Here is a 13,556-nt window from a genome sequence, read left to right on the forward strand (position 1 = left end):
GCTAGGGTTGTGCATAATTGGGCCTAAGCCCGACCCGTCCGCCAAAACCAACTTCTCCAACCCGTGAGAGACGGGTTCATCGGGTCATATGAATGATGCCGGGTTGTAGTAAAAGTAACCCGTCGAATCCGTCCAAACCGACTCTGCATCTGAAGACGAAGACGAAGACGAAGACAACTCCTCTCCGCTGCGGAAACCCTAGTCACAGTCGCCGTTCTCCGTCTCCTTTCGCCGTCGCCGGTCGCAGCGGTCATCGCAGAGGTGTGCTCTCTCTCTCTCTCTCTCTCTCTCTCTCTCTCTCTCTCGGGGTAAGATTTAAGTTTTGGAACTTTGTTTGGTGCTCTGTGTTCTCTGTTTGGTCCTCGGATTGTCGTTGTCTTTGTTTATCCATAATTTCTTTTATGGGTTTGCTCTAATATGCGGTAATTTCTGTTGAAATGTTGAACTGATTCATTCCATCCTCTATTTTGTGGAGCTTGAAATGGGTTTTGCTGTAAGCTTCCATTGGTTCTCATCTTTCAAAATTAAAGATTGATTCTTGGAGAGAGTAAGAGATGAGCGATTCGCGGGAAGAAAATCCTTCACTCGGCTTGAAAAATTGCCCTTTGTAGTGTTTGGTATGGAAGAAGAGGCCTTTATAGAGGAATCTTGACTTATTGGTGTCATCTGAAAATCCATATCTCCAATTAACAGCTCACACAAATCATATCATCAAAAACTGATTTTACATAGAAGTACGAGTATCTTTACCGTTCAAAGAGTTACCTGGGTGAGAGATTTCTCCAGAGGTAGCTCTGTTTGTATCTCTTCTATTTCTCCTGCATGAGGGAATTTGGCATTAGCTACAGAACAGATGGACCGTGTTGTTGCAAAACACAGCAAAGTGCAGCTTTGATAATACATGTGTAATAGATAGGGCACAAAACAGTAGATTTAGTTCAGACTTTCTGAAGTAAGCAAAACAAGCATTAAATCATAGCATATACCTTCTAATATTAATGTCCCAGTACATGGCTATGCCTAATGCTTTCATTAATAAAATTTCTTGGTTACTTATAAAAAAATAATAATGTCCCAGATTGAAGTTGGTTCATAATCTCAAAGAACACTTTATGAGGTGAGGTAGGCACCTGGCTTCTCCATTTCAGTAAATTTTTTTTATAGGTAATCAAGAATTTTATTCATAAGGAAAGTAGGCATAGCCCATTCTCCATTTCAGTAAATACAACATGATCATTTGTGAATGTGACACTCCTTGCCTCTAAACTAAAGTAATATATGTTGTGTACTCAGGAGATCATTTTTCTTCTTATTTAGATCTTCTATCCTTTTGTTTTCCTTCACCTCCCTAGTCAGGTGCTCCTCTTGCATACACTTTGTGCATGCAAGAGGAACACCCCTTTGTTTATTTGATAAAATGACTATCAAATAAATAAATAAAGGCATATACGCTGGGTCTTTATTTCTGTTTTAGGTTCCCTAAGGTTTTGATTAATTAGCAGCATTTTAGTGGGCACTATAACAAGAAGTCTTCCTTAGAATCAATTAAGAGAAAAGCTTCAAAGTTCAAAGCTGGTTGTAAGAGTTTCAGTTATCTACCATTTGACTTGAGCATTAAGTGATGTCTGACCCTCTTTCTGAATTCATGTTTCAGTTATCTACCATTTGACTTTTTCATAATGACAGATATAGAGGAAGAGATGGGAAGCTGCTGTTATTTGATTGTTGGATGCTCTTCAATCTTTTATCCGTTAATGTTCATATTTTTGTAATTTAGATAGTTTTTGTAATAGATGGCTTATGTACATTTTTTTTATTAGTTCTAATTTAGATAGTTTTTGTAATAGATGGCTCCTTTTTATTAGTTCTAGTTCTTTTGGTTTATTTTTTGGAAGAATTAATATTCTTCTTCTTTTGGTTTTTTTTTTTTTTTCATTGGTTTATGTCAATATTTTTTTTATGTCTTTTGAGATCTTAGTGAACCAGTTTTGCATGCTATATTCATTGCATTAAGTTGTAACTTAACACAGGTCACAAACATTGATTTATAAAAAAAAAATAATAATAATAATAATAATAAACGAAGACCCGACCCGGCACTGTGCGGGTCGGGTCGGACCGGGTTGGCGCGCAAACAGTACCGGGTCGGGTCGAACCGGACCCAGACCCGGTTGGAGTGCATCGGGTTGCAGCCCTAATATACGCTACATTAAAAAATTGACAATCAATAATATTTTTATCTAAATTAATACGGTTAGTACGTGTTAGGATCGAAATCAGGACATTAAAAATCGGTTTGGATTAAAAGATGTGTTGAGATGTGCCAATAGCCTCTATAAATGTGGTGCATCCCCATTGGGCTCGGTGTTCGGCCGAAAGCAACCTTGATTGAGCATTACTATATTCTAAATCCGTTATCCATTATCCATTATGATTACAAGCTCGTTACGGCCGGTGCAGATCATGGGGGAGCAAGCAAGCTAGCTAGCCATGCATTTGAATTAAATTGAAGCAAGTAATTGTTGGATTGGGCGAGCCCACTGTTGTAAATACCTCATACTCACACACACACACACACACACAGAGAGAGAGAGAGGGGTACCTCAAACAAGACTCAGGTCAAACAAAATGAAAAAAACAGCAATGTGGACGGAGAAGAAATTGCTTGGAATTAACCACGACGTCGTTCGGTACGGCCTGATCAAGTCTACTGCAGAGCATGCAGTACGATCGATCCCCGGCGGCCTCGCGCTGTCTTGGCAAAGAATTTGGAAACATGAAATTAAGATCAGAGATGGAAGCTGGGTACGTACGTACGTATATATGCAGTTTAATATGAAGAATTAAACATGAAAGTAATTATTAGTACGTACGTACTTACGTACTGATCATGCAGTAGCTAATATATATATGTATGTATATGATCTAGCTGCCTCCTGATCTTGATAATCCATGAAAAATCGAGTTAATTAATAAATATTCGATCTGCCGGTACTCTCGGGATATCATATAACCCATCCATGATTTCTGCATTTAAACAATCATATATGTTACGAAATCTCGTGATTTTTTTAAGTGTGCAAATTGATCAGATTACGAAATATCCTCCAATATTACTAATTTTGTCCAATATCTTAATTAAAAAAAAAAACGTATGATACGGTTCATAAATCTTCCACTTGAAAAATATTTTTCTATTTATCTTGAAATAGAACCAAAAGAAATATGACGCGATGAGGATCGGGAGGGATCATGAGAGCCTAATAATTCCTTCCCCGCCAGTTAAGCCATGCATGCACCACACTCGATCAATTCACACTTTTTTCTAAACTAAAATAAAATAATGATCAGTTTTAGTTTAGTTTTTCAAATAAATTATTAAAGAAAATAATGTTACGCATGCATGGCAGTACTTCGTGACTTGAGACAGCTTCCACGTACGTACTTTTCATAATTAATTAAAACACACCAAATTTTATAACGAATTAATGGTTGGTTTAATTAATTTTTGTCCTAACGCGAGTGATTATTTTTAAAACTAAAAAAAAAAAAAAACATTATAATTTCATCGATCGAATTCAACGGAAAAATCAATAGATATAGATGGTATCAAGTGATTTAAAACTTGATGAAATAATTAAAATATATGAGTGACTTGAAAAGTCGATGAAAATTTTAAAAACCTAATCCTTATAAACTTTCTTAATTATAATTAGTAACATGATGAGTAGTACCAAAGAGAGAGAGAGAGAGAGATCAAGACATGAAAGTCGATCCTAAGTGTTTTAATTTCCAACCGACATATATATATATACATATATATGTATATATATATATATATATATATATCATGTGTCACCATCAATAATACAACTAGCTATAGGACTCGCACGATGGAATATTAATTCTGGCCACGGCCTTTTGCAATATCATATATGGGTTTTCTTCTTGGACCACCAAAATTAACAGACATGCATGCAGTACCTTATAAAGTAAAACCAAAAAGATGGAGATTTAACGCTAGCAGCTTCATGAGATTAATTAATTGGCACTACTGCGCAAATTTCATGTCCTTCTCCTTTATATATAGCTTCCATTTGAGGTAAATATTATAATATAACATGGCAATGATGGCATGGGATCGATGGATGCATATATCATTGATCAATGATCATTAACATGATGGCCAGAACTCTGCCTTCTTCACCTTTGAGATGCTCTCCAGGACTCCAACTGGTGAAACGTGCCCCATCACCGTCACTCTCTTTGTCTCTACGTCTATACTGAACGATGTAACCCCTGCTAATATTAATTCAGTTCAGTTTAAAGCTGGGGAATTAAGAAGAAACAAATGCAAGTCATGTACGTACGTACATGTTAGTTCAGATCATATAATATATGTGAAAATAATATATATATATATGCATGTATGTTACGTACTATCGATGATCCAACGGAATTAAGAAATCAATTAGGAGTAGTAAATATCTGGCTAATTAACTAGCTAGTTAGCTAGGCATGTTCCAGCTGCCTGCCGCGCGGTACATGCCGGTCGAGGACGTTGATCACGTACTTTTGGGTGGGGCAAGGGGTGACGAGTTCAATAATTTCTAATTCTTGAACACTCTTCGTGGCCGGCCCACGCTTTTAATTAATGTTGCGTGGTGATGTTGCAGATGATAAACAAAACAGAATAGTTTGGTAGAAAAGACTTTTTCAGGGAAAAAAAGCAGATCGAGTTACCACTCATCATGTCTTAGATCGAATTATAAAGATATATATATATATATATATATATATATATATGTTATCGTGAATTTTATGTTCGGTTTTTAATTCCCTCGATCCCATACAAATTAGGCGGAATACTCGATCCCATACACTAAATATTATGAAAACACACACACACATATTATATATATATATAACGGAGCCTAATGTAAATGAGTTTTGTTATATACAAATAAGTTTGCGTATCAATCTGCATATTAATATTGTTGTATTCATATTCTAAATTTAAATTAGTATTATTTTTAATAAAATTTATTTTTTGACTAATTATATTAAATAAGTGTGGGGATTAGTAAGCAGAATTGCTTATAATTCTATTTTTCCAATATAAATAATAGTACTACTCTAGCCTGCATCAGTTGGAAATTAAGCAGCTTAGTTAATTAATTAATACCTTCCATTTTGGACAGATGCTTCTTAACTTTGCCAGCACAGCCTTGACAATGAATTGATACACGCATCACAACAACCTGATGAAAACAACATATGATGTGAAAACCCTATAGAACCCGATGAAAATCACATCATGTGCATGATGTGATCAAAGCCAAATCTCATATTAATGGATATATATATATATATATAGGAACCCCACCGGTTCTTAAGATCGATAGCTCCGCATTATTAATATATGTATATAGTAATTCTCAAAATATATAGCAACAATATTATTATATAAGATTAATTATAACGTAAAAATTTAAATAGAAAATAATTTTAATTACTTTTTGAAGATTTTAGAACATGATAACTTGAAACATAAATATAACCAAATGTACATATATTGAGATCATACATGAGTATTAGATGACGCAAATCAACCTTAGGATATAGAAATATATATATATATATATATATATATCCATGCATTCTAAGATACGGTCAAATGTTAATATTGTAAATGGATCATAACGTAAGACCATGCAGCAATGTCTCAGCCACTTGTTCATATTTAATTGAATTGAGCCATTGGAGATATTTTGCTCCACCCTCCACGATGGGAAAAGGGATGAAAAGTTCATGGATCGTAGTTTGTGGGAAAAACTGGGACGGTTGGTCGGTCGTAGGTTGAGATTTTGAAATAGACCAAAGCAGAAGGGAAAGAAATACAGAAGTCATCATTAGGAACTTTGGACCCTCGGCATGCATGCCCACTATATATATATATATATATATATATAAATACTGCTTTTGCCCTTAATTTTACGTTTTCATGGTTTGATCTTTCTGAATGTGTAAAACCAAGACGAAAAAAACAGCACTGGATAAGGTTGTCCGGATCAATCTGACCTGGAAGACATGGTCTGAGGGAGCCAACGAAGAATGTTTCTGTACTAGGGCCTTTGCCTGATGATCGTGGTCCGTTTCTTGTACTCCACCTCTTTTGATGCGTGGCACAGACTCCGATGATCTCTTATTACCCAGAGCGAGCCCAGGGGACGGATCAACATGAAGCTTAGAGCAGTACTTGGCATTCTTGATTAACCGTTTATTGTCATTCAGAGTTCTCTCAGACCTTCTGGGCACTATCACCGAGCGAGAATCGCTGGACATGCACACTGCAGTTGCTACCGGAGACTGGCACATGAAGCCTCTCGTCTTCTTGGATGTCATCATACTGATCATGGCTCAAGGAGGAGATCAAATTTGGAAGATCAGGTATATTTGACAGTACGTTTGGTGATCATCAGCTAGCTAGGGAGGCAACATGTAATAATTTAGGATAGAATATTATTATTGTCTAGCTGAAGGTGAAAGACAGCATAAAATGGGAGAAAACATGCTGTCTTTATGATTTAGCTAACAGTAGGAAGACTGGTATTCTTGGTAGTGTTATCCGTACTGTGTAATAATAGTATCCCTATACTGTTTTGAATGTGTTCACCCAATATCCTGTCTTTGTCTGGTTAATGCATGGTGGGATGTCGACTTACTTATTAGCCCTTCTTCAATCCGGAATCATGACCCATGCATTAGCCCGGTCGATCAAACCTTTCAGATAAGTTATCTTATGACTTGTCTTGTAAAGCAAACTTACAATGCCTAGTCTAACCTTAATCCTCCCTTTAACTTCGAAAAATCAAAATGGCAATAATACGAAAAGATGTAGAGGATACGAGGTTACTTTTGTCCTGAGATATATAGTCGCTAAAAAGTTCTGGCGTGTGGGCATGCATGCTAGCTAATACGTGGTTGAAAAAAGAGCAAAAGTCTACTAGGATCGTTGGACAGATAAAAAAGTAGGGTCAGAAATTAAAGTAAGGTGTAATTGAAGTAGCGGATGGCCGAGTGCAGTAGATGAGGTTGCAGAAGGCATGCAAGACTGTCATCACAGAGTTTGTAAGTAATTCATGCCCATATTTCCAGCCCGATTCTTGGGATATTCATTCTGAACATGCTCTGTAAGTTCTGATCGAATCACTTCGATCTGATATTCGCGTATAGTACTCTTCGATTAATCTATCTAAATTGGATCAGCATGAGATATTAGAGATGAAAGGTAAACATTCTATAAAATCTAGGTAATTAACACAGTACTGCCTGATGCAATATTGACCTAGCTATGCAATAATACGTATGTACAGCCTCTTCCCTAGCTAGCCGATGAGTCCATCATGAGTACAACTACTACATAACTAGCGTGCCAGAGAGGGTGTGGTCTTGATCATTATCAGTCCCACCGATCTTTATTACAAGTTCCATGCATGAATGCAATTCCAACACAAGAAGGACAACACAAAGGTCTCAGGACCACTCTGACTCTGCCAAACAACCTACCTTGCGTACGTGCCCCCGCATTAACTGAATAAATCTACCATTTCTGCAACCACAGTAGTATTTCGGTAGTGCCGATCATTGGCTTTAGATCACTACATGATCAAAGCTTCCCGGGTTAGGTACGTACGTACCGGGTGCTATTCGCACTATACGGTACAGAGTAGCCTCTCCCCGTCCCCCCGGCACGTCTGTAAGTAACTAAAGAGGTGAATAAATGGCACTGACGTGCAGAGAGAATTACGAATGGAAGTTCCTGAGTGAAAATCGTGTCCTGTTACTGCATTGTGGATAATGTACAGTATTGCTTATTTATACACGGATTTTCTAATAGAATAAGATTCTTCCTAAAATTAGAATATAAATTATCTAAAAAGTATTTCCAATAATAAAATAATAATAATAAATAAACAAATACAAGTAATTCATTATTTATCTAAATAGACTAAATTGTCTGGACGACTTGCAAAAACTGGAAGGGGAGAGCATGTGGCAGCTTGACCATGGGCTTTGCTATCTTGAGGCTGGGCTTGTGTAGATGGATTTTGGGCTTCACATTCATTGTCTAATAGCCCCTGCAAGATAGAGAGTAGAGATTTACTACTCCTATCTTGGATAGGTGCAGCAGTAATAGATGGGCACGTAATGCTTTGGTAAAGATATATGTCAATTGAGCTTGTAAGAGAACATGAGAGGTGATGATACTACCTTCTTGAATTTTATCTCGGACAAGATGGCAGTCCAACTCGATGTGCTTGGTTATTTCATGAAAGACTGGATTGGCGGTGATGTGTAAAGCCGCTTGATTGTCACAATAGAGCATGGCACCTTGTGGATGTGAAACTTGCAAGTCAGTAAGTAAAAATCTGATCCAAGTTTAGAGCATGTAGATGTGATGGAACGATACTAAGCTTCAGCGGAGGAACGAGAGACCATTGTTTGCTTCTTTGACTTCCAAGAAACAAGAAATTTCCAAGAAAAATACAATAACCTGTGACGGATCGACGTGTGTTGGGGCATGATGCCCAATCTGAATCATAATAGGCACTTAGTTGTAACTAAAAGGTAGAGGACAGTAAAATTCCCTGACCAAGTGCTGTCTTGAGATATCTAAGAAGCTTGTGAGCTGTGGCTAGGTGTGAAGACGTGGGGTGGTCCATGAATGTGCTTAAAAGCTGGACAATGTAGCTTATATCGAGTCATGTGAGTGTGAGGTACAATAGCCGCCCAACTAGTCTTCTATAAGGGCTGGGATCTGAAAGGGGCTTCCCACTCAACTTGAAATTTTGTTCAAGGGGCAGTTTAAGTGGCTTACATCCAAGGGAACCTGAATTTGAAAGTATGTCTAATGCATACTTTCTTTGACATAAATGTATTCCTTTATAGGATCTTGCAACCTCTAAACCAAAAAAGTAACGCAAGCAACCAAGGTATTTTATCTTGAAATGAGTGTGCAGAAAAGTTTTGAGAGAAGTAATGGACTGTGAACAATTACTAGTCACAATAATGTCGTCAACATACACTAATAAAGCAGTAAAAAAGGTGTCATCTGCTTTAGTTAAGAGACTATAGTCGACTTTAGATTGCTTGAATCCAAAAGCACGGAGAGAAGAAGAAAACTTGGAGCGCCATTGTCTTGAATCTTGTTTAAGGCCATAGAGGCTCTTAACTAATTTGCGCACTTGGTGGGGTTCTCCTTTAGTGTAACCGAAGGGTTTTCTCATGTAAATTTCTTCGTCTAAATCACCATGTAGAAATGCGTTATACATATCAAATTGATGTAAGCTCCAGTCTTGGATTGCTGCCATAGATAATAGGACCCGAACAGTTACTAATTTGGCAACCAGAGAGAAGGTTTCTATGTAGTTTATGCCTTCTTGTTGCATAAACCCTTTAGCAACAAGTCTGGCTTTTAGCCTCTCAATGGACCCATCAAAGTTGAATTTAATTTTATAGACATACTTGCAATCAATGACTTGTTTTCCAGGAGGTAAATAAGTGAGGATCCAAGTGTGGTTTTGTTCTAAGGCATTTAATTCAATTTCCATAGCTTGGCACCAACCGAGATGTTTCATGGCTTGCTTATAGGTGGTTGGTTCAGATGTAGTGGAAATGGATGCTAAAAAAGCACCAATAGATGGAGTAAATTTATGATAAGAGAGATAGTGAGCAAGAGGATGAGAAGTACCCATGAGTTTTGTGCAAGACTTAGACAAAGATTGAACTGGTTCGTGAAGGGAGGCTTGTTTGCAGTGAAAGTCTTACAAGTATTGAGGTGCTCTCCTAAGTCTAGTGGATCTGTAAAGATGGTGGGATAGGAGGGGAACCGGAAATTGGAGGAATAGGAGAGGGGGGTCTGTTGAGAGAGTAAATTAGCTTGTGAAGTGGGTAGGGGGGGCATCTGCTGGTGCATGTGAGGGAGGGTCAAAAAAAAGTTGAAGCTGGAAAATCTAAGGACTTTGGTAAAGATTTAAAGACCAGATTTGGATGGTTAGTGATGGAAGAAGTGAGGGAGAGAATTGAATGGAAAGAAAATATTGATTCATGAAACACGATGTCTCTAGAAATGAAAGTAGTTCTTGTTTCAAGATCAATGAGTTTGTATCCCTTGTTACCAAATGGATACCCAAGAAAAATACATATGCTATCACGAGGATCAAACTTTTTCCTATCTTGAGAGAGAGGGTGGAAGCAAAGCATAGTGAGCCAAAAATTTTCAGATGAGCATTATAAGTTGGTTTAGAATTGAATAAAAGCTCATATGGTGTTTTATTTTGAAGAAGTGGGCTCGGAGTCTTATTTATTAAATAGGTGGCCGTTAAAACACAGTCATTCCAACATTCAATTGGAAGACCAACCTGAAATTTTAAAGCTTGAGCCACATTTAACAAGTATTGATATTTTCTTTCTACAATCTCATTTTGTTGGGGGTGGTAACACAACTTTTCTAGTGAATAATACCCTTGTTGAAAAATTCAGTCATTTGAAATTCCCCACATTGTCACTTCTTAGGGTTTTGATTTTGATTGAATTGAGTCTCAATAAGATTATAGAAAGATTCAATGCACTTTCTAGTTTCAGATTTACTATGAAAAAGGTATAACCATGTACTTCTAGTAAAAGCATCCATTATCGTCAAAAAATATTTGGACCCATCATATGCAGTTGTTGAGCAAGGACCCTATAAATCACAATATATTATTTCAAAATGAGAAGATGTTATATGTTGACTAGTAGGAAATGGTAATCGATGTAACTTAGTCATTGGACAAATGTAACAAGGCTTAGTATTAATGGAAGGGATATGGTTCTTTACAATAGGATCATTGATCAAATTAAGACAAGTAAAAGATAGATGACCTAGGCGACAATGCCAAAGGTCGGTAACACCAACATTGTTCAAAACAGAAGCTGAAATAGTGAAAGGAAGTGTCAAAAACTGTGAAAGTGTTGTGGCTAGACTTGAAGGAGAAATTTCAATTCGTAGCAAGTGGTAAAAGGCATCCCTCACTTCACCCTTTCCAATCGTTGTCTAAGAAATAAGGTTCTAAATAAAGCACAAATCATAAAAGAAAATGAGACAGCAAGTGAGTGAAGTAGCAAGTTTCTTAGCTGAGAGGATATTAAAGGTGAAGGATGGAACACATAGAACATCGATGAGACAAATGGAAGCTGTGAGCTGAACATTACCGATGTGTGAGACAGGTATTTCAGTTCCATTTGGTAATTTTACAGTGTGGGAGATAAGTGATGTGGCATAAATAAACAAGAAGTGGCGCCCGTGTCTATGATCCAAGGAAAGGTGCTGGATTGTAGTGCACTGTGTGTGTGTGTGTGGATAATGAAAGAGATATACCAGCAAAGTTGGAATGAGTGGAAGGCAACTTGGACTGAATCTGGTTAGCGGAGTGCCGAGCAGCAATGGAAGACTCCCTTGGCTAAAGCAAAGCCATTAGTTGCTGAAATTGTGCCTTAATTAAACCCATTTTGTCATCATTGGTCTCCTCAAGTTGTGATGGGGAAAATATGGAAGATTGGGTAGCAAAAGTCGTAGGGTTAAGAGCCTTGTTGAAAAAATTGTGACCTGGGAATAACCATGTAATTTGTAGCATTTATCTACTATATGACCAGACAAATGGCAGCGAGAATAGAGAGGGGCCTCGGCATTGCCAGCCTTAAAACAGGTATCAAGTGTATGGCTCGTAATTTTGCAGTGAGTGCAAAAGGGTCTGTCTCTCTTTTGGTTAGGTTGTGTTTGGGATAGAAATTTTTTAGGGGAAAAGGGTTTCTTAATGGCAAGAGCCATTGAGTCAATAGATAGCGCATGATGGGTAAGCTGATGTTGGTGCTCTTGTTGTTGGATCAATGAAAAAACCTTAGTGACAGGAAGTATGGGATCTAATAATATTATATGATCATGTACATTAGAGTAAATATCATTCAAACCTATCAAAAACTGAAAAACACAGTCACGTTGGTAACGATCCAAGAGAGTAGACATGGTACAACAATTGCACACGAGAATGGGGTCATAAATCGAGAGTTCATCCCATAAGGTTTTGAACTTACCATAATAAACACTTACAGAGTCATATTCTTGGAGGAGACTAGCAAGGTTGTTCTTGAGTTGAAAGATACGTGGTCCATTATGGTGGGAGAAACGGTCCTGAAAGTCGAGCCATATGTCCCGTGCATCATCGATGAAGACAACGCTAGACTTGATAGAGGAACTGATGGAGTTTTGAAGCGAGGAAACCACCATGTCGTTGCAGCACTCCCAAGGTTCAAGCAAGGGGTTAGCTGGGTCAGATGGGCGTGGGATATCACCCGTGACAAAACTCACTTTGTTTTTGGCACATAGAAAGTGACACATGGCGCACGACCAGGTGGGGTAGTAATCGGCGATGAGTGAGTCAGTGACGAGAAGCACGGCTGGGTTATCACCATTGTCTAGGCGGAAGGGATTGCCGGGGTCACTAAGGTTCAAAAAACGAGTCATATGTGTTTGGCACCAAAAGTGTTTGTATTTGGGTTTGTGTGGATTACGGAATGATGACAGTGGTGGGAGGTAGAATCAGACGAGTCTTCAGTTGGGTCTTCCATGGAATTGTTCTCTCAGACTACTGATACCATGTAAGTAAACAAAGAGGAGAATAAATGGCATTAACGTGCAAAGAGAATTGCGCATGGAAGTTCCTAAGTGAAAATCGTGCTCTGTTATTGCATTGTGGAGAATGTACAATATTGCTTCTTTATACACGGGTTTCCTAACAGAATAAGATTCTTCCTAAAATTAGAATACAACTCATCTAAAAAGTATTTCCAAGAATAAAATAATAACAACAAATAAACAAATACAAGTAATTCATCATTTATCTGAATAGATTAAGTTGTCTGGGCGACTTGCAAAAGCTGAAAGGGGAGAGCATGCGGCAGCTTGACCATGGGCTTTGCTATCTTGAGGCTGGGATTGTGTAGATGGATTTTGGGCTTCACGTTCATTGTCTAATAATGTCGCATGGGTCATGGGTGGGGTTTTCACCTCGCCACCCACCTCTGTATCCCGGGGGCGGACTCCCATTAATCCACCCCGCCTCTTGAAACTATGTAGTTTTTAAATTTGTTAATGCATATTTTGTGTAAATTGTAGTATAATACAAGAGTTTCACATTGCTTAAGTGTGAGACTTGTATTGTCAAGTCAATCTATAAAAAGGTCATCCTACTACACTACAACTTACACAAAGTATTAAGTAAAAGTCATACTTAATATATATTTATATATTTACATATAAAAAAAATGGGTGCGGGGCAGGGCAGGGCACTACTAGGGCCATACTGCCCCCGCCTGTGTCTTGCCTTGCGAGGTGTGGAGCTCCGCTAACCACCTCTAATACGTAAGATATAAGAGCTAGCTAGAGGATATCAAATCGAGGATGTGACTACTTTGGATTTAGATCTAGTATCATATAAAGTTGCATAATTTAGAAG

At 37.8% G+C, this 13,556-nt stretch overlaps 1 protein-coding gene across 1 annotated transcript; it reads right to left on the reverse strand.

The window, feature by feature from the left end:
* Window positions 1-3,888: 3,888 nt before the first annotated feature.
* On the reverse strand, window positions 3,889-6,635 carry LOC109006995 (heavy metal-associated isoprenylated plant protein 35-like). The gene is made up of 3 exons (XM_018986462.2): window positions 6,082-6,635; window positions 5,186-5,261; window positions 3,889-4,299 (listed from the first exon to the last, which is right to left on the reverse strand). The coding sequence occupies exons 1-3, from the start codon at window positions 6,415-6,417 to the stop codon at window positions 4,175-4,177; spliced, it is 537 nt and encodes a 178-aa protein (XP_018842007.1). The 5' UTR covers window positions 6,418-6,635; the 3' UTR covers window positions 3,889-4,174.
* Window positions 6,636-13,556: the final 6,921 nt, after the last annotated feature.

This window comes from Juglans regia, chromosome 13, assembly GCF_001411555.2.
Source record: "Juglans regia cultivar Chandler chromosome 13, Walnut 2.0, whole genome shotgun sequence".
NCBI lineage: Eukaryota > Viridiplantae > Streptophyta > Magnoliopsida > Fagales > Juglandaceae > Juglans > Juglans regia.

Bases quoted from the DNA above. Each gene is read 5' to 3' on its own strand.
- LOC109006995 (XM_018986462.2), bottom strand. From the start codon at position 6,417: ATGATCAGTATGATGACATCCAAGAAGACGAGAGGCTTCATGTGCCAG. The intron at 5,262-6,081 runs GTCAGATTGATC...TGTTTTCATCAG, and splicing joins CCTCAGACCATGTCTTCCAG to GTTGTTGTGATGCGTGTATC. The intron at 4,300-5,185 runs GTATTAATTAAT...TAATATTAGCAG, and splicing joins GCATCTGTCCAAAATGGAAG to GGGTTACATCGTTCAGTATA.